The sequence below is a fragment of the Aquila chrysaetos genome, chromosome 6, assembly GCF_900496995.4.
Source record: "Aquila chrysaetos chrysaetos chromosome 6, bAquChr1.4, whole genome shotgun sequence".
NCBI lineage: Eukaryota > Metazoa > Chordata > Aves > Accipitriformes > Accipitridae > Aquila > Aquila chrysaetos.
The window spans coordinates 2052142-2078096 of record NC_044009.1 but is presented as its reverse complement, the minus strand read 5'-3'; the positions used below and the strand labels follow the sequence as shown (position 1 = coordinate 2078096).

The following is a 25955-nucleotide window of genomic DNA, read 5'->3' as shown; positions in this document are numbered from 1 at the left end:
CAGTACTAAACACACCCTACAGAGACAGGCCAATTACTGAACAAGTGTAAGCCTGAAGAATTTACTAATTCGGTCTCAAAACAGATGCTAGAGAGACACCCAGTGGTACAAAACTGTGTGTGCATACATGCGCACACAAATATATATACATAAAATACCCTGTCTTCAATGTCTCAAGAAGTGAGAAGCTATTTTAACAACATAATTTTTGTTTAACAGTGTTTAGGTTATAATGAAACAAGTGCACAACAGCACTCGTACATGTTTTCATGTCATCTGTTTCTTTATCTAAAAAGTATTTATTATCTTGTCCTACTGATTTTAATTCCCAACTTTCTTATATTCCTGGAAAAATACATAAAGATTTTTAAACTGTATTAAAAAAATTAAGTTTACATTAACAGATTTAATGTATATTTAAAAGAAATCTGGGGGTGTTGACAGGTACAAAAAGAGAACCAAACCAAAAAACCAAACCCTTAACTGAAAAGCCAAGATACCTCCTTATGTATATACCAATAGCAGACAGAACTGCAAGATAGCTAAGTGCTTTATGCTCCATTTTAACTACATAAACAGTATTCAGTAGAATTTTGGTTGTGATTTCATACCCATAGGGAAAAACCTCAGTTGGCTAAAGACACATAGTAAAGTTATACTGAATAGCCTTCCCCTACCTTTTAGCTTCTCTGACCACGTAGTTCTCCAAATTTCCACTAAACCTAGGGAGACCCCCTCTTTTCAACAAAGAAAACTGAATGAGGATCAAAGTCAGAAAGAAAAAGAGACTTAAATGATGAAATCAGTACTGGGTTTCTGAACTTCATTTTAACTGGGTAATGAAATAGTTTATGAAGTGCCTGTTCCAAACCTTAAAATGTAAGCAACAATTAAAAGTTACTGTTTTCAAGTTCTAAAGTTACTTCCAAAGTATAAAATGCTACTTCTTCAGAGAATCTCTCTCTCTCTCCAAACACTTACCAGAGAAATGATGTCAAATTAAATAATAATAAAAAAAATTCCAAGACAAGCACAGATTTGATGTCATTTCATTTCTCAAATTTTCAGTAATAAATTTCAAATTTTTTTTTTAACCCTCAGACACTGTGACTGCAATAACAGAATCCTATTCTTGATTTGTCATGCAGTAATTCATTTACCTACCACAACCACATTTGGTCCTTAAGTCCCAGACATCAAGGTCGTCTCACTGAATTGCTGGAAGATAATCCACACCACATCTTATCCTGTTGTTTAGTTCACACTGAAAATATATTCCCTGATCTTTCTACCTTGATGTAGGTGTCAGTGAGTATGAGTATTCGTATGTGTTTATGCATGTATACACATACATTTCCTCCCACCCTCAAACCATTATGTTTACTCCTGTTTTACAAATAAGGAATAATCCAAATAATAATCACAAGAAAACTCCAAAGTAGACTACATATCCAAGAAAAGTCAAACTGAAATTGAATCTGAAGTTCAACTACACAAAATACTATTAGGATATGTTAAAAAAATTCAAATTTGAAATATCTTTATGTGTAACTCGATTAAAAGTGGGGACTGAACTTGTTAAATGAACTAACAGTACTAGTTCTAAACATAGACCTTTTCTATTTATCTGCCTGAAGCATCCTCTACCATGATCCTTTCAGCTTTTCTGAACAAATCAGTACAGTTTCTCATAAGTCTTCTTTATATACCTCATGTACAGCACAAGGCAATATTTCATGACCTTGACAGCTGTCTAGAATCCAGGCTCCTTCATAATTATCCTTATTCCTAAAACAGAGAAAAACAAATAAGAAATTCTTAAAGGAAAACAGATTTGGTGACCTGATACACCAGACTATCAGAGAAAGTGAGCCAGGAACAATAAGCCATGGCAGTCAAATCTAGTCCACACTCTTACAGTCCTTTCCCTGAACTTCAAGCGACCAGTGAAATGGCACAGTTCAGTTCTTTAAACACAACATTCCAACCTTTCATCAGGGAGAAAGAGAATGATATGCCCCTCAACAAGTTGGAAATTAAAATCTTGTTTATTCATTCATTCATTTTGAGCCTGATCACTTCTGATAAGTACTCAGCAACTTTTCGGTCAGAGCCTTCTGATTTTTTTTCCAAATTACAGTTGGCTTAAATTAGCAGAAAGTTACCTACCCTCAATAAAATCACAGTGATTGGTACCATGCACAGTAAACTCCAAACGTGAGGAAGAAAACCCCCACACATAGCTTTATACAGGATGAATGTCTACAGTAAAATCAGAACAGGCAACTGATTGCATACACAATGAAATTGCTGCTCCAAAGATCTTACTATTCAGTAGCACTGCAAGCACTAGCACTACTGAGTAACTTGACTTCAGTGCAAATACCCTAACATGGAGCTTGACAGGGATATTAAATTGGTTACATTTCAGTCAATTAAGAAATTATTTACAAGCCTGAGTAACTGTACGTAAACTCTGTCTTAAATACATGCAAGATCACAACTGTTTTAGTCCTGCTAGACTGAAACCAAATAAAAACTATAGAAGTATTTCTTCAACTTTCAGGAGCCCTCAAACTCATTCCAATCATTTCAAATGCTGTAGCCAATCAATTAGCACATAGGCTGTTAAAGTATCAAATTCTCCTATGATGTAAGTGTTACAAATTCAGTCAACCAAACTGTCCCATCTCTGAATTTGGCCAAAGTACAGGAGTCCCAGAATTCACCTGTAACTTTTTTCATTTAAGCATATTTTTAAATGTATTTAATTCCTAAATATGAAAAAGTGACCAGAAGTAAGAGCTGGACATAAAGCTTCTCCTGATTAACAATTCATTCTGTTTGAAAACTAATCAATTGTATAGCGGCAATTCATTGAGGCAACAGTTCCATTTCCCATGCTATGTTACCAAACTATAATTGTGACAGTGCCAGTTGTTTTCTCAATCTTAACATCTTATCAGTATGGACTTTTCCCTCGTAAATTATAGCCAGTAACAACTTTTTTTCCACCTCTAAATTTTACTAAGTATTACTATTTCTAAATACATATTCAAACATTACTCAGTATTTTATGCTCTTATTTTTGAAACAAAAACTAATTCTCACAGATTAAGTCAACATAAAGCAGGAACAAGAGCTTAGTTTCCTGTCTGTCAGTAGATCAAAGCTATCTTTGAAAAATGAAATCATTAAATAATCATATTTATGCAGCATAAACAGGTCTGTTCAGTCATGACAGAGTAAATTTTAAACAAAGCTTACTCAAAGAGTCTAACTTACCTTCTCTCATTCTATAAAAGAACTCTCCTTCATATTTCCCACCATCTTTATATTACAAGACTTTGTGTCCCTGGAGCTTTCCAAACATAAACTGACCGGAATAAGTGTTCCCTTGAACCAAATATATGAGAAAGTTAAATACAGAAAGAAACAATAGATCTGTCAAACATGGCTTAATTTTTTTAGATAAATTTAAGGTTCACCAATAAGTGATATTTTATCTATAGAGCACAAATAGAAGACATTCTAAAAGCCTAGAAGTTTAAAATTAACAACTACCTTTTTTTATTATTAATGCTGTCTAATGAAGACTATAAACATGCTCATTCAGTCTTTATTTTAAAACTAATGAATCATAATCCTTCTGGTCTTTACAACTGACAGTGATGTGTTAACAAGAAAAGATTCATAGCATGTTCTTTTATGGTTAAGGAACGTGTAAAAAAGTACTTGAATTTCATAGTCACCTTAACAGCTTCTTGATGGCACGTACTCATTCAAATCTTTGTGTCAAAGCCTGACAAAACAGCTGCTTAGCACTAGAAGTACTGTACTGAGACTCTCCTGATGTATGTGTGATCTTAGAATGACAGATAACTATTTTTCTGTCAAGTATTTACCCAATTTATTTATGCAATACATTGTATTCCATGTGGTCACCCCTTTATTTTCTGTCAGGGGTTAGGCAGGTAGAGAAGTCACTGACTTACCTGTACAGGAATAAATGGAAACAAGAGAAATTCTTTTCTGGAGCAACTTACTAGGAAATGTCTTTAATCAAAGAACTTCTTTCTGCTCAGGATGCTAGGACAGAGTGAGCTCACTGAAACATTCCCTTGGTAAATCATGCACAAGATATCCCTTCCTAATGGACAGTTTATTCAAATTCTTTAAATCCTTTAACATATTTGGCCTGATCTTGTGGAGCACTTCACATGAGCACAAGTCTGCATACGTGTGCTTCTTTGAAGGACTGAGACTGTTATCAAAAATTGATGATACATGTTTCTGGTTTCCACCATTGACACATTCGATTAACTTTCTGAGGTGACAGAAAGTTAACCCAGCCTAAACTGAGAGGCCAACAAGAAAACACAAAACCCACAACTCTTCAATAAACATCATGGAAGTCTGACAACATGGACTAAATCAGACTGGCTGCTCATGATATGTATTTATATATCAGAATTTAATGAGATAGGGATTTTTTTTTTAAAGGTCTGTAAGTTACAGGCTCACCTGTTGATGCCCAGTATTGAAAGCCATTCTCCATAATTTCTCCACTGACAAGCTTGCCCTCATAGTAACTTCCATCTTTAAAGAACAGCTTGTCCTGACCTAGAAAACAAAACAATACTTCCAACCCCTTTTAATAGACAAACGTCCACCTCTGCTTTCAACTCACATCAAAAGTTGAAACTTTTTCTTATTTTTCCCCTTTATATGATTAAATTTATACCTATGTATTGTTAGCACCTCCACATACTTTAGACTTTTAAGACTTACTATCTTAGCATCTAAACATTGACCCCAACTGAAGGGATTTAGAGAGTATATACATGGCAGAAATCCTAAATCCATCAAATTGAATTTTTCCCCATTGGCTCTAACAGAACAGAATGGCATTACAGTTACTAAAACTCTTGAAATCAAGGATCTGACTTCCACAGCAGTCTGTAAGCTCTAGAGCTATGCTAGTTTTACAGATAATGATCATCTACTGTGTTGTGTAAAAAGGGGGGATCTATTTGCCTTCTTGGTCTGTCTTATAGCATGCAAAGGGTTTAAAGACTACAAATTACCCTATTTTTCAAAAAAAAAAAAAAAAAAGCTAAAAGGATTGTTGCAAGCCTAGCCTAATTCATTTATATTCCTCAGGTCAGGGCCCTGAGTACACCCAAAAGGCTCCAATTCCTCAGACCCACCTGAGGCCTCTACACACCCCACTGCCAATCGTGTTAAGAGAACACAACTAATGTTATTTAAACACTACAGAAAGACTAGATTGAAAATTGAATAAAAAATTGAATAACTAGTGATACAAAAGTAAAAGCACCAATTTTACTCAGGGACACCCATTTTAAAACTTCAGTATAAGCAACATTTATGTGAAAATATATATTACGTTGGTGACTATTTATACTCACTTTACATTGTAACAGGAACCCATGCTCTTAAATATCTCAAGGCCATTATAAGCGTTACAGACAGACTACAGAGGAACAGCCAGAAACTAAAGCGTTAGCGACTACGCTACCTTGACTTAAAACAAGAACGCCAGCATCGGAAAAAAAGCAAACCCATAAGAGGAAAAGCGTTTGTATTTACGTTAGCCTAAACACAGGAGCGCGGGCTTAGCGTCTCTTCGTCTTAACGAGAGACGGGACATGGCGGTCGTAGGAGACTCGTCCTCGCCCCTCCAGGCGAGGGGCCAGGCTGAGGCGGCACCGCGCAGGAGACCGACACGGCGAGCTCTGCCATGGTACAAGCTCGCTACCTCACACACACACACCCGGAGGAGGGCTGAGGTGAGAAAATGGCGGGGGGGCCCCGCCCTCACCGCCCGCCCCCGCCAAAAAACCTCCTGGCGCTCATTGGCTGCGCGGGAGTGAGGGGCGGGGCCGGCAGAGCGGGCGGGCAACGGGTAGGGCCGCCCCGTGCTCGGTCCCCGCTGGCCCGGGGCCACGCTTCTCCTGCCGGTAGCGCAGCGGCTGCCTGCAGCCGGGGCCATAACGGCACCCACCCGCCCGCTCTGCCTCCCCCAGCCCGTTCCTTACTCACCCGCGCCGCCACCCACCTCCCTCCTCACAGCTCGGCGCCGCGGCAACGCCCCCTTCCCCCTCCCGCCCGGGGACCCAATGGCGGGGCAGAACCCGGCCTTTATCCCGCCCCTTTTACCCTGGAAGTGGAAGTGAATGTTTTACCCCCCCCCCCCCCCCCGTTAGCGACGCCATATTGGGTTTTGTGGATAGTAAGGGGGGGGGGAGGGGGAACGGAAGGAAGAACCCGGCTTGGGCGTCCGTGAGTAACTGGTGCCCCGCGTCGGCGCCGGGAGCGGGGAGGGGGGGGGGAGACCCGGCCGGAGCCGAGGGCGGGAGGGAGGGTCGGCGGCAGGTGGTCACCCCGTCTCCGGGAGCCTGGGGGTTTCCGCGGTCTTCGGCGACGGCTGCCGTATCCGCGGCCTAGGCGCTCCCCGTGGGCCGCGCTGCCGCTCGCCGCCTCCCGGTTGGCGGGGACGGCGGGGCTGCCGTTGTTGGGCTGGCCGGGGCGGGCTCGTTTTCCCTCCGGGCCAGGCGTTGGCTGTGCTGGTGCCGTATCCCGGTCCCTCCTCACCTCAGCGGGCCGCCTCGGGGGCCTCTCCTCACGGTCTCCGTGCCAGAACGGTGCCCGCCTTCCCGCGCTCGGGTTTTTTGGGGGATTTTTGTTGTTGGTTTTTTTTTTTTCTTCCCCAAAGTGCCCTGTATTGCTGCCGTCCCACGGCGTTTCTCTGGTCTCGGGGTGGGCGAACCTCACGATTCCGGGTAAATGCAGGGAGCTCTGGTGCCCTGCCCTGCTGCTGTTCAGGCAGTCGTGAGTTTCTGACGGACCAGGCTCCTGTTGTGATGGATAAAATTAACCAATGCCTTTTTTTTAGCATACCCCCCCCCCCCCCCCCCCCCCCCCCCCCAGTTTGCACAACCCATGGGTTATTTTCCTGTGGTTGTCCGCTCGCCCTGTTAGTAATAAGCGGCTGTAGCGTGTTGCTCTTCAAAGACGTTTCCTCTGTGGGATAAGGAAACTTGTATGAGCAGTAATGTGTTTTTGCTAGTTATGTGGTTCATTTGTATTTTAAATTTAAGAAAAATCTCCACCGTGATCAGGGAGTTGTCTGAAAATTCTGTACCTCTCTGTATGTGGTGATGCGAGGCATGAGTTAAATGCCTGCACTGCCCCAGGTGCTGTCATTTTTAAGAACTCAGCGATGCAGTGGTATATTTAATGATATTACCACAACAACTGTGGTAAAAAGCCTGACTGTTGAAGGTCACATATTTGTCTACTTGGTACTTTTCAGCAGAGAAAAATACGGGATTTTAATATGGTTAAGTTTTAGTAGCAGTCTGTATTCTGCTAGTAGGAAACTATTCAATTGTTTGTTAAATAATCTTTGTATATCTTCCTGATTATTGGTTTTACTGAAATGGCTGAAGGTTATCATAACTCATTATGCTGAACAGTAAAGTCTTATGTTACACTATGAAGGGGACTGCTACTGTGTAGATTTAATTATTCCCCTTAAATTAATGAGATCTGACTTGTGTTCTTAACTGTAAACTACCTTCAAAGCAATGCCAAATACTGCTTTTCTTGATAACCGTCTAATTACAGATGTTCTTTCAGTAAAGTTTTGATGTGATAAGAAATATTAACTTAAATTCTAAACCATGTCATGTGATATGCTTCAGTCTGTGCTACTTAAACCGAGCCAGTGAGCGGTTTATTTTCAGTAAAACAGATAGTGTTAGCTGGTTTAATTTCTTGGTCTGCTGTGGAAGAACTGTATGTATGATAAACAATCATCCATAATCACATATAATGTAGTCTGTTACTCCAAGCAAAATGCCTACTCCATCATAAAGCCATCAGTAGCCCTACATACATGATTCTTCACTTGAACTGCATTGACAAGACTGTAAAGTTAGGTCTACTTATAGCCCATATTTGCTGTGGATGTATCTGTAAAATTAGTTTTGAGAATATGAGAGTTTTTCTGTTCATGATCTTTAGAGAATTGCTATCTGATCGATAGATTCAATATCTTTTTGTTATGGCTTTATACTTCAGGGCATTTCAAAAAACCCGAAAATAAAGCACAAAATTATGCTCAGCTAATAATGCTGAGTAACTTCTTTCTTCTGCAGTGCAGTGGATGGGGAGAATAACAATTACTTCCTTTTGCCTGTAATGAAAAAGTCTGTATCTATATTGTATAAGTTTCTATTTGATTTTTTTTTTTCTGTTTAGCTATAGCTTGAATTAAAGCGGACTGCAGCTCCTGAAGCCTCGTAATGAATCCCCTTATCTTTTGAAGTGTAATGGGACTCCTTTTTTCTACTTACTAATTATTCCATAGGATGTAGTTTTCAGATGTTTACAGAAAAAATAGACAACTTCAAGGTTCTGTGCCTCCCCAGATTGTCCTTGGTCTCTATTTTTTGCAGCAGTCACTGTATTGCAGCATCTAAGTTGATTTACATTTTTCTGATTTAGTAATGTTTCATATATCTTTATTATCATCTGAGGCTCTTGAGATATTAATGTAGGGCTGAAAGTACTCCCACTATCCCAGAATTATGTAGTCCCACCCACAGATGAGGACTCCAGGAAGTAATGTCAGGGATTGCTTTTGGTGATGTGGCAAAAATGTTTCTGTTTAGAATCCATTTTATTTTGTTTGTTTTATATCTTGAAGTGAACTATAAAACTTAATTGAGCTTAACTGAAAAGGAGAATAAAGATCTTAAATTGGTAGCAGAAGCATGTATTAAAAAATAATTCCCTTTGGTCTTTTTTTTTTTTAATCTGAGTTCAGAATCCTGGCCCTTTCACTACACAGTTTTGCTCATGCATAAAACTTTCCTGCGACTGCTAAGCTCTTCATGTTCAAGAGAGAGATAAACTCATTGACTAATTCTAGCGGTGGGCAGTGTTCTGGTTTAGGTACTTATGGTAGAGGTTTTTGGTCTGTAACCACTGGTGTAGAGAGTCCTGAATTTAAACTTCTTCACTATCTAGTTACTCAGTATTTAAAAATCCTAAGCAGCTTTTAAAAAAATATATTTATTTTGGTTTTGTTCTTTGCCTTTAGAAACTGAGGTGACAGGAGGGTGGTGCTGCAGTTCATATCTCAATGCTTAGATGTTATAACTCAGCTCCTGCCTTATCAAGGTGAAGATGTCTAACAAGGCTCATTCCTGCATTTCTGTATGGACTTTTTTTTTTTCCCCTCCCTAAAATGGATTGGATCCTGTCTTGCCTTTGTAAAATACCCTGTTCTTTGCTTTCTTGACAATTTCTTTCAGAAATTAATTTCTTTGGAATAAATGTCTTCTCTTTAAGACTACTTCATTTAAAATAATGTGTTTCAAACAGGGCAATCCAAAAAAGAATCATATGTAAATGCTGGTTCAGATAATGTACTGTAAAGCCTCACTGAGCTTAGCTTTTTGTTTTAAATGTTACCTATGTGTCATGTTTTGTTTCCACAGCAACCATGTCAGAAGGGGACAGTATTGGTGAGTCTGTGCATGGAAAGCCTTCTGTGGTCTATAGATTTTTCTCAAGACTTGGACAGGTTGGTTTTTTGTAGGGTTTTTCTGACTCCATTAGAAGCAGGTCTCAATGCAGCTTCTTGAACTCATTACTTTTCGGATGAGTTGTTGAAATACTAAAATCTGTACAAAAGATTTCTTTTGAAACCTTTTAAAAATAGGTAACAAATATTATAATACATAGCTTAATGGAATATTTAATGTGTGTATATGTAACATTGCACAGTGAAAATATACGCGGTTATTGTCAAAATTGAGGAGTGACTTCAGATTTCATGTCAGATTCATCCTAAGGAAAGTAAACTTGCATAAAATATTGAAAACTTAAATTGCTTTACAATGCAAGCATTAGGATTATTTTTTTTTGGCCTTTGTAAAAATATAGAACTTTTCAAATGCTTGTAAGTATGTTTGTTTAATTCAGTTTATTTCTAATAAAGAATACAAATGTTTCCTGTTACTCTCCTTCTCAAAATACTCTTCACAAATGCTTACTATTTTTAATGCTACCCTGTCATAAACTTTCTTCATTGTGCATCATGTATTTTACAGATGTACACTTTATATTTCTTCCTAGATCTACCAATCCTGGTTAGACAAATCTACTCCATATACTGCAGTGCGATGGATTGTAACTTTGGGTCTGAGTTTTATCTACATGATTAGAGTTTATTTACTGCAGGTAAGAAAACTTATTTGTCAATACACAAATAAAAGAAATAGATTCGTAGAGGTGATTTCATCTTTTCATAGAGTCGGAATGCTTACTTTTTACAGTGAGAATTTTTAATATTTTTTTAACAAGTCCAGGAAACTTTTTGTGTTAATGTGAGGATGTAAAAGAGCACTTCTCAAGGAAGCAAAAAATCCAGACTGTTAATCTTGTTGAAAAATCAGTGTCCGAAAACGGTTTTCGGGAAGACTTTAATCTTAGCTCTTTTTTCCTCCCTGCTTCAGGGTTGGTACATTGTGACATATGCCTTGGGAATCTACCATCTAAATCTCTTCATAGCTTTCTTGTCGCCAAAGGTAGACCCCTCTTTAATGGAAGATTCAGGTATGATGAATAGTTCGTTTTGCGATAATTTTGAACTTAGTCAAACTTCCAGCTCTTTTTGTCTGATACAGTAGTGTAAAGATGTGCAATTTTAGCATGACGTTGTATTTTTAGACTTGCAAAAAATCTATAAAACATGACATCAGGAATTACTATAAAACTTGTCAGGGTTTTTTTTTGTGTTTGTTTTTTGTTTTTGTGGGGTTTTTTTGTTTTGTTTTTTTTTTCCCCAGGACTTGAACATATTCCATATTGTATTAGTTTTCTGTGTTTTGAAAGAAGGTTTATGTGACTTAAGTTCTCCCCATAATAACTCAAGTGACCTGGCACTAATTTGTTACCTATTTTCTTTTTGGAAATCAGTGTTAAGTTACATTAAAACAGCCACTGTAACTGGAATCTATGTGTAACAGTGAAAGTTTTTCTTTCTTGTTTTTTTAAAGATAACAAGTAAAAATAATCTGGAGTCCAAATATGTGGAGAATTAGTGTGAGGGGGTTTGTGGTTTGTTGTGGTTTTTTTTTTTTTTTCTGTTTTTTTCAGATGATGGTCCTTCCTTACCCACAAGGCAAAATGAAGAATTTCGGCCTTTCATTAGAAGGCTCCCAGAGTTTAAATTCTGGTGAGTGGATCCATCTGTCCATGCTCTGTTTTTGAAAAATATAAATATCTGCATCAAATTAGTGGTAGCTGGGGTTAAAGGATTAATTTTAATATTATTTTTAAGGCACTCTGCCACTAAAGGAATCCTGGTTGCTATGGCGTGTACATTCTTCGAGGCTTTCAACGTTCCTGTGTTTTGGCCAATCCTTGTGATGTACTTCATTATGCTATTTTGTATCACTATGAAGAGGCAAATCAAGGTAACTTGCCAAGAATAGATAGTACCATTTGTGATGTCAGAATTTACAGTATTGTTCCAAACTGTCCATCCAGTTGAGCACTTCAGAGGTATTAAATGTATTGCACACACTTCTTTTGCTAGAGGAACTTGAACAACTAACACTTGAACAGTTCAAGTGTTGCATATTTGCAACTTTGACAAATATTGTTGATGGAAAACAAAAATAGCTCGTAAAAGAAGTCCTCATACACTACATTACAAAATCTTATGCTTGCTTTCAAAAGGTTTCGATCTTAGAATTTAATATCAGGTTTTTATGCAGGATGAGTCTTAATTTCTCATCCACTTCCTTTCTTCAGTTAACTATGGCTATTTTTAATGAAGAGGTCTTGTAGGATCTCTGATGGGTGAAAAAGGAAGTTCTGACAAGTTGGTGCAAGAACGTAGATGGGGAGAAGGGGAAGAAGAACATAGCCAACTCATTCAGACCAATTTTAACAAACTACTTATGGTTTGTTGGCATTTTAAAAAGAGAGCCAATTTTTTTCCCAGACATTGAGAATTTTGGATAGGTACTGTTACTCAAAGTTGTAAATTAAAGATTAAAAGGTAGTAAAGAATTAATACCTCTGTGCTCTCTCCAGTTTCCTGTGATTCCCCAGTCAGTAATCCTCACTGTACAGTATAAATTGTTGGGTGTACCCAAATTTGAGCTTTATAAGATTGGGCTCATACCCCTATTTAGATGTAAACTGGTGTATGATTAGCTATTTCATTACCCTTAAAATACTGAAGAACTGTCTTTGTAGAGGACTTTGTAATTTTCAATGTGTATTATAATACATTTTTGTAAATCCTGTGTAAGTTTCTTGCCTCAAAAATTGATCTTTTCTCTTTACAGCACATGATAAAGTACAGATATATACCCTTCACACATGGCAAGAGGAAATACAAAGGGAAAGAAGATGTGGGAAAGACCTTTGCTAGCTAGAAGGTGCAATCAACCTGTTGACCAATTCTACTTCTAACTAAAGGAACGATTTTGAGCCATTGTAACAATGCCTTTTTTTCTTCATAAAAAATGATTCAGAGTGGTGACAAAGCAGTTGAATTTTCATTTTAAGAGGATCTTGCTATTTTTATCTGAAATATCAGTTTCTTGAAGAAACTGGCATTCTAACCAAATTGCATTGAGTTTATTATCTTTTGTAAGAAGTTGGAGAAACTTTGGATAATCCCATGGATTTGGGATAATGTATTTCTTTCAAGATCCATTGCACTGGAGAGATTAATGGCTTAGAGTTGGGTATTTTTACATAGTTCTCCTGCTCTACGTCACCCTGAAGTGCTGTGCACATATGTGAAGGAAAAATGTAAGATGGCACACATGATGCTGTTTTCTGCTTCATGGCCATGTGCTTTTTTCATAGAAAAATTCAGTAGACCTAAACAGATGCAGAACTTAAGCCAGTTTCCTAAATGCATGGTATTACTGAGTTATAGCCAAACAAATGTAGATAGGAATAAGAAATCCACTAAATTATGGGTTTTGCAGTAGGGAAAAAATACTCATATAGCTTCTAAAGTAACTCGTTTGTGTTGGGTTTTAATGCCAGTTTCACCATTACATCTCCTAGCAGATGGTAAAATTGGGCTCTATCATGACAACTCAAAACTTCGTTCAAACTCTATCACAATTTCCTTTGAGGACCTGGAATTATAAAATATATATTTTAATTGTTATTAGTTGGAGTTTCTTTCGTAATTAAGGGTTTCTTGATTAATTTAAGATGACTTCATGCAGCCCCTTCAGAATGTATCCAAACTGGCCATAGCAGACAAACAGTGTGGGTTTTAACACAGCTTTTCATTTTCTATGGGGAAAAAAAAAAATCGGAGGTAAATGACCTGCATGTAAACTTTTTCATGTGATACAACTGCAGTTTTATTAAGTGACTTTTTAATTCCAAAATTTATTAAAAGACAGTGTCCCCCTTTACTTGTTCTCTATCTTTATATACATATATTCATCTAACAGCATTTATGGCTCCTTTTCAATAATGGTTACCCTCAACTTATCTTCATGCAATGCCTTTTTCAACTCTTCAGGGAGCATTCACTTGCAGAAAGTAGGAAAAGATTAGCTCTTTGAGGATTCTGAATGGAGAATAGTGGCAACTTCAACAGACACCTAATTGAAAAAAATGTATGTAGGAACCCTTTCATCTGATTTTGTCAAATGAAGTCATTATGGAGCTCTGGAATTCAGCCTTCGGTAATCCTGGGAAAATGACAGGTAGTTTTAGTTCACATTGACCTGTTTTTTTGTTTGGTTGCGTGTGTTTGTTTTATTAGCAGTGTGGAAACTAGTAATGCCAAAATTTAAAATTATGGAAATACAGTAACCAAAAAGGGCCTTATAAAAACACCAGTCATGGATACTTGCAGTTCGTTGCCTAAAAATCTGAAAGCCCTGACTTGGAGAAGCTGTCTTCAGGTTTGCTGGAGTTTCTGAATAATAGGGGCAAATCGGGGAGAAAAAGATATTTATTAATATTAAAATTAGCAACTGGGATGACTCCTACTAAACAACAGAGTGTTAATGATATCCGTTGCAAGTTAGATGTTTTTACCTCCACTTAATTTTGAGCTTCAGTGGCAGCTTGAGATTAATGCCTTCTCATTCTTAGTAGATGATGTTTGGACAATGGTATAGTTCCCTAGCTGACTCTCAGCATGCAACAGCCAGACAAGTTTGACGGCATTTTGTTAAACTTTGCTCTATTTTTATCACATACAAGTGCTAAAAAGAAATTACCCTTGGAGAAAGCATGAAAAACTTGGCTTGACAGCTTCACAGATACTTCCCAGTCATTGATTGCTTCCTATTTGTTTTTATGTGCAACTAAATGTTTTTCCTTACTGTTTTCTTAGTAAGGAGATCAGGCAGTGATTTCCTTAGGTAGTCATGTTTTGCTTCGTGATACGGACCACTTTTCTTCTACTGTTGCCTTGGCAGTTTTAAATAGGTGGGGGATGCCTGAAAGTTTTCTGGTGTAAGAAAGTGATGGTTATTGCAGCTCTGAAAATCACTTTTGTACAGTAATGAAGAGGTGTTCGCATAGTTACCACAACCTTTTTTTTTTTTTTTTCATTTATAGATATGATGAAAAGTTAAACTAATTTTATTGGGGTTTTTATGATAACACTGGAGATTTAATTGTTAACTAGCTAACCAGGATCTCTGCAGTACAAATAACCATCTTAAAAGAAGTGCTCTTACTGTAGCACACCTCCCCCTGCCATCCCAAGTCTGTATTCAGTACCATTTGTGAAAGATTTATTGAAACTGTAACTCACAATCCACTGAGTGGATCATCTGGCTTTTTCTCCCCATCTGTATTTAAAGAATACAAATAAATGAATCTTGTACATTTTCTGTCATGCAAGAATGACAAGATATGTTAACAACTAACAATCTTCTTTTTCCCTGCTTCTCCGAACACTTGTATAATTGAACTTATAATAATTTACGGGAATAAATCTTGATGAGGTGATGCTGCAGAATCCCTCCTCCTTTAGCTGAAATAGCCCTTATTGCCATAAAGAGCGGAGGGGGTCTTGTGGCTGAAGTCAGCTTCTTCCCTATCTGTGTTAGACTGTAGAAAACACCACACAGACAAACTTAAGCTGTGTTGCAAAACTAACGTTTTATAGTTGACCTTAGTTTTATTAGTATACATACTAGGGCTTTTTTGAAACAACACTTGTTACATTGCTATAATCTCAATGTCTAGAATACTTGATGAAAAGTCTCGATACTAATAGTGATAGAAGAGCTTTGAGTTTGGAAGCTGAATGTTAATTGATCAACGTGCAAAGTAGTCAGCATTACTATGGGTTTGCATTTGTTGCTTCTGTTGATCTAAGGGAAATTCACCGTTTGTCAAATCAAGGAAACCTGCTTTATTCTTAACCTTGTTATGAAAACAGAATGGTACATGACATACATCTATCATTGGAACTTCCACTGCAGTTAAACTAAGGATTTGTGTACAGTTTTTGTCCTTTTCCCTTGAAGTCTACAGCATGGATTCATTATTAAGTTACAGGAGAAACGGAGTCTTACAAATTGTAGAGTTTTACTAATACCTTAAGCATGCTATGAAAGGTTGGAAGACTTGTTATCTACACTTATATTTAGAAATTGAGAATCTGATTTAAATTTTTCATTGTCCACAGTGAAGAAAACTACTACATTTGTGTTAAGCACTTTTTAGAAAGACATATTTTTAATATGGCCAAGAACCATGTTAGAAGAAACAGAAGGGTAGAGGCAGAAGTAGATTTATTCTGTAAAACAGGAATGAAGTGCCACCTTGCACAGGCAGTTACCAATTTTATAATAAAGTCTTTTTCTTGGACTAACTCAAGCTGTATGACAACTTTATAAAGGCCCTTGTCATGAAACAGAATAGGTTTTTCCTTTACAGTTGATAGTGACGTAGGTAGATCAGTTTCTGAGGATGAAACTTCTCTCTGCACAGTGGACATTCTGTCTACAAAAAGAAAAGAAATTAGATAGATGTACTGAATTGCTGTATTTAAAAGTTAAAAAAAAATCCAAATATAACTGTTTAACTACTTCTAGAAAATAATCAGCATCCATAATCAAAACCCCATTTTTTTCAGTCCAGTTTGTGATGCAAGCTTAACCATGTAAAGCACTCTAAGCTCGCCCAATTTAAAGAGCGACTTGAGGTGATATTGGTACTTAAAAACTGGATGGATTCTTAACAGTTCTTTTGGTGTGTGTTTGTTCTTTAATCTAGGTGGCAATACTACTTCCTCAGTTAACTTTGCTAACAAATGGAATCAGAAAAAACTACAGTTAGAGCCAGTGTGAGGAAACATTCACGTACACTAGAAGTAGAATTTAAAAGGTATTGACTGTGTGTTAGAAGATACTCTTAGTTCTCTAACTCGGAGCTCTGAAATTTTTGTATCTCTGCCTGGTGAATCCAGTGGGGGAGTCAAAAGGATTTATTAGGTCAGCACATTCCAAAAGACTAAAAGTTACTAAAATGGTAACAATTGTTGTCAGTGTTAAGAAAAAACAAGCTTAAGTCTCTGTATCTGAAACAAAAAATCCTTTACCATGGGTGTTGAACTGCTCTTTGAGTAGTAAATTAGCAGGCCTTTAGGGAAAAGAATAAGGTAAAGATGCAATTATAGTGAATGGATGTTTTCAGATCTGAAATATCACTGTGTAATGCATGTTTAATACTGTGTACCTACAGATATGTGCATCTGGGACAGCTTTAGAGTTGACAAAAATGCAAAAAATGGTCTAAAATAAATGTCCTCTAACAGATACAGCTCTATTGTCAGCTAGTACTCACACTGAAAACTAATAACTGAAATTGTCAGTAGCCTTCTAAGTGTACTTCTGTTGTATTCAAATTTCTGTTGCCTCCACTTCATTTGAAGATACTTCAAGCAGGGAGTCAGCAGGGCAATTTCTAATGCTAACTCATTTGAAGTTCTTCCTTAATTTTCCAGTCAGAGGTGTGGTGGGAAGTGAGGACTAATCTTCACTCTAGATTACAAGAACGACTTTTTTTTAATTGATGCCCAACAACGTAAGGGACCAAATAAGCTTGACTAAGGCCACAGTGCAAAAGGATAATTTACCTAAATTATTCTAATCAAAATTTGAAAATGTGTGTGAAAACTTTAGCTTGTGATGCTTCAGCTTCCTACTGGAAACTAAAAAAGCCCAAACTAAAGTTTTGGCAGATAGACAAAAATCCATTTTGCATCTGCTTGCTAATTATCACCCTTGAGTGACTTCACCCCTCCCCCCACTTGATTTTTAAAGTGGACTAAGTTCTTTGCTTTTTAATTTCAGATTCATAAGAAGGCAGTACTTGGGAGTTACTATTGTCGCATTAAGGATATTCAACAATCTTCCTTATGTTTTTCATCAAATATCATATTCTGAACACTGTAAGTGATAGGAAATCTTTGTACGGGAGCTATTCCTCTAATAACTCATTTCTGCTGATAGCTATCTGGTTAAGAAAAGGGTCTGGAATACTTTGTTACAGTCTAGCAGGATAGTTTCAGTTTAAGGGGCCCTCTTTAGGTACCTGCTTTAGTTAACACTCAGTTTTATCACTGTGTAATGGACTTGCATATCCAGCTGAAACTTGGTAACATTTGCTGCCTCCATTGCATTTCTCTTTCAGAAACAAACAGCTGATAAGCTGAAAAATGCTAACTGGAGGGGTGGGTAGTATGGTTTGTGTTAGGCAAACTATGTTGTTTTGTTTTGTTGGGGTTTTTTTTGTTTTTTTTTTTTTTTAAAGGATTAAATGAATCTGATTACCCAATAAGAAAAGCATCTATTTTCACAGCCTTAGAAGACACATCTGAGTAATTCAGTAGGTTACCACTCCTTCCCTGCAGCTAGATGAAAGTTTTTACCACGGCTTACGACAGCATCCAGGCAAGACTGATAAACATTGGCTCGGTCTTTACAAGCAAATCTGAAGTGACTTTTGACATTTTCTGATTTGTGTCAGGGCGGTGTTAGGAAGGCAGTGGCTCATCGCAAGCTGCGTTCTAGTTTGTGGCTTCAAATGGTGTATCTGTCATAGAACTTAACAGCTTGCATAGGTATAACCCTTGGTGCATTTAAATACAGGCCTTTGGCTATACTGATTTTAGTGTCAAGATCGATTTTGGATCTTGGAGAAATTCTCTGAGAAGTTGTATTTGCTTGATTCTGGCCCGCCACAGCCAAATTAGTATCTGTATAGGAAAATTTAAGTAGATCACACCACTCATTTCTAAAATAGCTGCAGTAATACATCTGAGTTATAGCACAGACGTAGCCTCTATGGCAAACATTTTATATGTAAGTAACACTTGATGCCTTTTTTCTGGCAAGCAGTTTTCACTCTTTAGAGAAAATAAATGGACAACATCTTATTCCACAATGTTTATAAAATCCTTAATGGATGAAAATTCTGTTGTATTTCATTAATCCAGAGCAAAATCCAAGTTTAAAATACCATGCATAAGAGCTAGCTCAGTTTGGTTGTAACTTACTTATTCCTTTTTACTGGAAATCAGGTGAAGGCGGCTTCAGAACATTATCACTTTTGTTGTTTGTTTGCAGTCAGAATTACAGCCTAGGTCTGTAGATAAAGGAATTATCTCCGTGTCTGACTTCCACATTAGTTCAGTTGCATTTCAGTGGTTGAGACGGAAAACTGCTCACCTTATTTACCTCATCTATGTAATGCATAGTCATTCTTTTCTAATAAAATACATAGGTCCTGGTGAACTCTCGTGTGGGGATTTTGGGTGCCTTAGTGAGAGAAAGGGTATTATCTCAATACCCAGGCTGATAAGATATTTTCAAGTAGAAATTTCATCATGTCTACCCCTTCCAGCCTCCTTTTGTCCTTCTGTACTTACTCTGGTGTTACACCACTCCGTGATGCATTCCCAGCAGAAGAGGTGGCCACAAGGTGTGGCTGTTGTATGTCTCCGTTCTTCCAAACACAAAGTGCAGCGGGAGTGGCGCCCAGTAGTTTTTTCCTTGGTCATATTTCTAATTAACATAGTTATGTGTTACTTTATTTAGCCTGCTTGTAAGAAATATTTGATAACACAATCTTAAAGTAAACCTCATCTTCAAGTATTAACCCTTTTTGTGAAGATTTCAAAAACATGAAAGCAAAGCATGAAATCTAAGAGATGCTTAAAACAGTGAGGAATGCATCAAACGTTACATTACACTGGGTTCTAACTTAAGTCGAAGTGTCACTCCAGTGTTGTCCCTGTTCATAAAAGGTATTACATTTCCCACCATTGCTTCCATCTCTTTCCTAGTAAGTAAAAATTATCGTACTTCTGATGAGCTAGGTTGCGGTGTAGTTTCCATTCCTGCCTTGCTCTCTGCTTCTGTTTGAAGCTGTACATCTGAACACCAATTGTTAGAAGAAGATGGAAGAGTGAAATTATTCCAAGAAACTTGTAACTTGATCGAATACTCTGATCTTCTCTTTGCAGTCCTCCAAAATGCAGCTACATCAGTCACAGAAATGGAGATGTTTCGTTACTGTGGTTTTATGAAACTGTGCTTCTCCCCCCTCATATTCTGCGGCCCCCCCCCCCCCTTGATTGGGGATTCTCATTTCTGTCAAAAAAACTGACATGTTTCTAGGACTCATCAACCTGCTGTCTCAGGAGGTCTAATGTGTCCTGGATGTATCTCATTCGGTCAGGCTACACTTAACTGCTGTTTGTGCAAGGATCAGTTGTCTTGAGTTGTCTGTCTGTCCATCAAAACTGCTGCTTTAATCCGTTCAGTTTTGTTATGGGGCTCTGAGCAAATAGTCAAATACCGATTTTCCAGATTGACATGGGAATTGTTGGGGAATCTTGTGTCTATACACATTTCTGGGCCAGTGGCTGATGTTTTTTGGAAAGATACTTCAAAAGACCATGTGAAATTAAGCTCTTCATATAGAAAAATGCTATCTGAACTTGTACTGATTTTTGTTCAAAACTATATTGAAGTATTTCCCATGGATTTATTAAGCCACTTCTCACTTTTTGTATATTTGTAGAAGACAGACTGGACTAGACAGTATTCTGACGTTACATAGGGTATTAACTTCTCACAGTACCTTCACAGGTATTAGCCATAACCTTTCAACTCCAGCGACTCATAACCCTTCTACATAGTATTAAAAATATCCCTCTCACCCACTCAGCTCTGCCCATATTCTAATCAGCTATAGCCAAATTCTATGTCCCTTTTACACACATGGCACCCCAAAAGAGGCCAAAATACTGCAGTGGACACCAGCGTCAAACAAGAAATACATCCACTTACATACGTGATTCCTGTGATTCTTTTAGACAGGTGATAAAAAGTGCCACTTATGTAGAATACTGCCAGATGTAGTCGATGGAGCAAAGGTATGCATTGTTTAAGAACATACACAATTTGTAAGACTGTTTTCTTCTGCTGTTCTGTAAGCTCCCCGACTTGTTTCTGTATCCAGTTTCGTATTAAGGTCCTACTGGATAAGCCAAGTGCTGGGTTGCTCTGCGAGGTTCTGGACTCGTCAGCTGCTATCTGCAACTCGTGTTCCAGATGCAGTAATCCCTTTTCTAAGCAATAGGGTACTACAGTATGCAGAGAAACGAAGATGGCCCGTCGAAGAAAAGAAGGTACCCTTCTCTTGGTTGAGTCAACTTGAACAATGTTAACATACTCTTCACCCAGAGTCTGATAACCTAAATAATGTGTGCAACAGAAAACACGCAGGGTAAGATGGCAATTGCAGTATCATTCTCTGTATGGTTGAGCAGCGGTGACAGGCTGCTCAGTTCAGAACACATCGGGTTTTGGAGTTTCAGAAACAGTTGCATTTTTTTGTGTTGAATGAGGTGACCATTACGTTTACATGAGCATCTCCACCATCAGTACCTGCCATAGTTTTAGGCTTAAAGCAGGGATGCTTTTTCATAGTATCATGCATCCCGTTTTTGAAAAAGAACTTTTGCTTTTAAAAGAACCTATATCTGGGTTGATAAACTGCTGCCTTTGAACTCAAGCTTCTGGCAATTTAGTGGTTAATAAAAGGCATTTATAGAAAAACAAACCAAAGACAAACCCCACAATGAAGAAAATCCCTGTCAAGCAGTCTCATTGCAGGTGATGGTCACCAACAACTAGCAGCCCCCCAGGACAGACGGCTCATTTTTCACGCCGTCAGGAGAAATGCTAAATCAGAAGCTACTAGGCGTGTTACCTGACAAAGTGGTAAGGACGAAGTAGGCGACATCAGAAAGCAGTTCAATCTCTTTCCTCCATTCCAGCCACTTCTTGGCACCTAAGGGAGGGGGGGAATCCTTGCAGTAACTTGACGTGAAATTCCTGCTGATCTAAACACTCCGCCCGCCATTTCTCCCGGGCACCCCAACACTGGATTAACGTCCCCGCGATGGATCGGCCCACCTCCATCACCCCATCCGAGAGCTGTGAGGGGGCTGAGGGGGGGAGACCGCTGCTGTCGGCGGATTTGGGAGCACCGACGATCCGCGGTCTGTCTCCGTCCCCCCTCCAACGCCGAGCCGGGCGGCCCAGCCCCTCGGCAGAGCTCGGCGTCCACTGAACCCCCCCCCCCCCCACGGCAGACATTACCTGCGAGCCCGTGCAGCGCGGTGCCGGCTCCGCTCCGCAGCCCGCTCCGGTACAGCTCGTCCTTCTGCCCGCAGCGTACCAGCTGCGCCGGCCCGGCGGGCGCCAGCGCCATCCCGCGCGGAAGGAGACGTAACTCTGCGCGGAGGCGAAGCGGCTCTCCACAGGCGGCGGTGCACCCTCGGCGGGCGCAGGGATGTTGCGTCGTTACGGACCTCCCGTAAGGAGGCGCCTCGTAAGAGGGCGGGAGCCGCTGTCCTCCGTCTCCTCAGCGGTGCGGCTGCCGCTTCCCGCCTGAGCGGCTTCTTCCCGCCGGTGGTTGCGGTGCCGCTTCGCTCCGGGGAGCGGCAGCCTCCCGGCCGGGCTTCTCTCGAGTGCCGCGGGGTGGATGCCCAGCAGCCCAGCCAGGGCCCGGGCTCGGCACTGCCGCCGGCCAGCGGCCGTTCCGCAGCCGCCTTTGCCTTCCCTCAGCGCGCTTGGTAATGCGGCGGCAGAGCGGGCTAGCCCGGGCTCGTCGCCTCCTCCCTGAGGGGCGGCGGCCCAGAAGCCCGGGCCCCGTCTGGCTGAGGTAAATGGTATGGGCCAGGCGAAGGCGGGAGTCCGGGCTCCCAGAGAGCCGCCCGAACCGCCGGGAAAGCTTGGGAGCGTTGGCGTGCGGGTATGTCAGCCCTCCCCAGTGCCCCGGCTGGAAGGCGCGTCTCTGTGTAGGCTGAAGGGATCCAGCCTTTGGGAGCACGGCGCTGCTTGGTCCCGAACGCCCGTCTGCCACAGCGTGTCAGCTGGATGGTTGCCTTTTGTGGTTGATTCACTGGGAAAAGGTGGGATTTGGAGAGACAACGATGAGTGAACATAAGCGTTAAGGCCGCGGTCAACAGCGTTTCTGATAAATTTCTCAATGTTGTGTCTAGTTGCTAGTTCATTTAGGGAATCGAGCGTGCGCTCTCCTCATAAGGCTTATTGGGCTCTTGATGGAGGCAGCCAGAATCCCATTACCTACTATGAGGCTGTTGCAGGTGTGCCTAGTGTTTAATAAAAAAAAAAAAAAATTTTTTTTTTGTATACACCCTACAAACAATGGCCTTTTTAACAAAGGTAATAGCATTCTGAAAGTGTTTACTACCTATATGCATCATGAAGTCTGATACGTTCATTCTTGTCAAAATGTGTTTTGGGTTTTTTTAGCAGATTTTAACGTCATGTAAGTTATAAATTCAGTTTTGCAACATGCTTCAGTGAAGGGGAAGTTAAACCGTTTTGCAATGTAATTGATTTATATGTCAAACTGCTTTCAGTTGGATTAAAATAGATGTTTTCCAGAAAAGTTTACATGCTTGAAAGTACTGTGAAAGAGCTGGAGCTTGTACTTGTTTTTTTCTTCTTAGTGCTGAGAAGCAGAAAGAAAGGCTACCCACCGACAAACATAAACACAAGTAAACTGGATATCTGTGGTCCTTTAGTTTTCAGTAGTCTGTTATTAGCAACACAGCTTGTGTCATCAAAGATCTAATTCACTGTACCAAAAGTTGTAGATTATAAGTAAAGCTGTGATGAATCTTACAGTTAAGTAATACATTCCTAGCCCCTCCAGCCTTGCTCCAGGTGCAACTCAAATTTTTATTTGCTACTGTATGGAAGGGTGTATGATGTAAATAAAATTGCAGATTGTTCGATCTGTAGCTATAAAATCAGTGCAATTAAGGAAAAACATTACAACATTTTATTTAGTAAAACAGTAGGGGGAGCACCTGCATAAGAAAATATCCCATGAGAAATGGGATATGGAATGTGAAATTTTCACATCTAGTGTGCGCTTCTCACTTAAATCTTGATGTATCATGGTGATCTGATATGTCCCAAGTTAAGAAACTTGAAGCTGCTACCCTAAATCATAACATTTTTTAAAAAATGCGAAACTAAAACCAATTGACCAATCTTCAGATCATTTTGTTCAGCATTCCAATTCGCCTCGTACTCCCATATGTTTTGATTTTTGTTTAAAGTGAGAGCTATGATTTCCATGCTATCTCACGTGTCCAACAGCTCAATTGTTAAGGAAAATACCAAACATGGGAAGATTGTGGTTAAAATTAAAGAATTTGGAAGCTTTCTCACTACAAAAATACTAGTTGCTATTTCAGCATTGCACAGGCAGTGCAACAAGTGCATCCTAACCATAGTTTAATCTTTCTACTGACTGTGATAGGTAGTATTTCCTTTGTCTTGTGTCCTATGGTTTCCCTCAGCAATCAAGAGGTTAAGATCTCTTAAATCGTTGCACCTGAGAAAATTGGAACATAAGAAGTCTAGGGGGAGTTAGGAGCAAATGGTGATATATTGTTAGAGCTACTAATTTAGCTTAGGGCGGTATCTGCTTGGTTGTGAACAACTGTTGGAGAAGTTGATTAGGGTGCTAGGTATAACTTCTCATTTGTGCTCTGTATGAGATATATGTTTTACTAACTGTGCAGGGTAGATGTTTGTTGCTATTTTATTGAAGTGGGTAAATACGGATTTCTTGTTTTATAGGTCAAGAAACCAAAGAAGAGCTCAAAAGACTTTTTTTGCAAAGCTGAAATGCTGGCTGATGAGCACTTAATTATTAGATTGGAAACCATTTATAAAGCTGAAGATAAGTTTAGGCTTCTGAAGGTCAGATTTTCATTCCTTAAAAATTTGTTATTTTGGGGGGATTGTGTGATAAATAGTACTTTTTCTTTTTAGTGGAGTTAGTTATTTTTAACAGCACAGTCAAAGTGTATCTGAAAGCTGTAAGAAGAACGAGGTAATAAACTCTTATGGTCCATTAGAGGTTTGCGTAACTGATTATGGGGTCTCTTCCTACTTTTTGCGGTAGAAACCCCAAACTGACCTTAATAACAGCTGAAAATCCAAATTGTAAGCAGTTTTCAGTGCTGTATTGTAACTGCTTCAGTTTTCTGTGCATTGTCTGTTCTTTGCATCAATGTTTTATGGGGTCAACTCATTAATTATTTACTGATGTTTTTGAATTCACACATTAACTGATCCTTATCACCTAGGGTTCCAGGCTGCCAAGACTCTGTTCCCACAAATGTTAAAACATGTGTTTAACTTCTCTGTATGTGACCATTCTTGACAAATTAAATGGATTTCGTTATGTTCTAAAAGTTAAGTTGGTTTGCGATATTTTGAAGGCTGGGGGTTTTGTTGAGTATGGCAATAAATATATGTTCTTCTCTCAAAAGGAGAATAGTGGTCCAAATCTAGAAAATAATTAAAAATATCTTTTTTGTTTTGAATGGAGGAGATGACATCATGCCACATAACATCTCAATTTTGTGTAGACAACTTTCATGTATATACCTTTGAGGAGAATTGACCTCTGTTGTAGTTAGCTGCTTGCTTGCACTGAAAGTTGCAAGTAAGAGAGGGGTAGAACTCTCTTTCCACCTCTCGTGTTGTAACTGATTATTGTAGTAATGAAACACATTCTTAATTTCTTGATTTCCAGCATCGTGAATTGTTTAGGTAGCTGCTGTGTTTCACATGAGAAGTTCCATTGGCATGTGGGTATAACAGTGATGATATTCCTATACTTATTTTTTCATCACTAAAGTACATAATAAATCAATGTCATTATCTCTTCTTGGAAGATGGGATAAATTGGGAAACAAAGAAGTGATGTGACATCTAGAAACTAATGAGTTGGAAATACTCTTAATTCAGTGTTCTGTCTGCTGGAACAGGTCTTTTTGCCCATGCAGCATTGGGCTATATTTTTAAGTGCTCTGGTTTTTTAAGTGTATATGTCGATATGTTGTTTATAAGAAAAATGGAGTACCTAGATAAATTTATTTTTAAACCTGAGAATCTCCTGAATGCTCGCAGGAAAAAGGAAACTGTTTGTATCCATGTTACAACTACTCATATATGCTTTTGGACAGGTAGCTGTTATTGCAGGACAAACCCTCACTGCTGATAAGAAGTTGCTCTTGTGAATAGTTCTATAGTGGGCAGACTTTTTTTAGTAGTTTTTTATTAAGGCAATGTTTTGTAGCCTATGATTTGGCTCCTCATAAACAAGTAACAGTTAAGAAGTGTGAATATTCAGGGAAAAATACAAACCAGGCAAATGAAAACAACAAAAAAATTAAAAGCATTAGGTAGGACTGTTTGTTGACAAGTAACAAAGTGAAATAATTTAATATTAAACATTCAATTCTGCAAACTCTTGGGGAATTTTAGGATGCT

General features: G+C 39.0%; 3 protein-coding genes across 23 annotated transcripts in view; 1 reads left to right on the top strand and 2 right to left on the bottom strand.

Moving 5' to 3' along the window:
• The window catches only part of LOC115343224, a 182580-nt gene extending 176529 nt beyond the window's left edge, over positions 1-6051 (bottom strand). For 6 of the 17 annotated variants that reach the window (XR_005932624.1, XR_005932627.1, XR_005932628.1 and 3 more), the window contains exons 1-5: positions 5433-6051; positions 4525-4623; positions 3286-3396; positions 1615-1788; positions 1165-1218 (exon numbers count right to left, since the gene is read on the bottom strand). The gene's annotated coding sequence lies outside the window, so the exon portion shown is untranslated. The remainder of the gene's footprint in view (positions 1-1164; positions 1219-1614; positions 1789-3285; positions 3397-4524; positions 4624-5432) is intronic. The other 11 variants (XR_005932625.1, XR_005932629.1, XR_005932630.1 and 8 more) reach the window with 5 other exon arrangements.
• A 134-nt stretch (positions 6052-6185) lies between these two features.
• On the top strand, positions 6186-13496 carry RER1 (retention in endoplasmic reticulum sorting receptor 1). 5 transcript variants are annotated; one of them, XM_030018933.1, is made up of 8 exons: positions 6187-6306; positions 9134-9249; positions 9534-9619; positions 10174-10278; positions 10554-10653; positions 11197-11275; positions 11381-11516; positions 12399-13496. In XM_030018933.1, the coding sequence occupies exons 3-8, from the start codon at positions 9539-9541 to the stop codon at positions 12486-12488; spliced, it is 591 nt and encodes a 196-aa protein (XP_029874793.1). In that variant the 5' UTR covers positions 6187-6306; positions 9134-9249; positions 9534-9538; the 3' UTR covers positions 12489-13496. The 5 variants fall into 5 exon arrangements, with proteins under 5 accessions (XP_029874792.1, XP_029874793.1, XP_040980107.1 ...); XM_041124173.1 differs by having other exon boundaries at positions 6193-6306; positions 9134-9213; positions 11222-11275; positions 11356-11516; XM_030018934.1 differs by having other exon boundaries at positions 6193-6306; positions 9134-9213; positions 11200-11275.
• A 1692-nt stretch (positions 13497-15188) lies between these two features.
• On the bottom strand, positions 15189-21932 carry PEX10 (peroxisomal biogenesis factor 10). Its single transcript, XM_030018927.2, has 6 exons — positions 21729-21932; positions 21337-21417; positions 20412-20818; positions 19422-19597; positions 18986-19121; positions 15189-16056 (listed from the first exon to the last, which is right to left on the bottom strand). Exons 1-6 carry the CDS (start codon positions 21838-21840, stop codon positions 15985-15987), a joined length of 984 nt encoding a protein of 327 aa, XP_029874787.1. The 5' UTR covers positions 21841-21932; the 3' UTR covers positions 15189-15984.
• Between the last annotated feature and the right edge of the window lie 4023 nt (positions 21933-25955).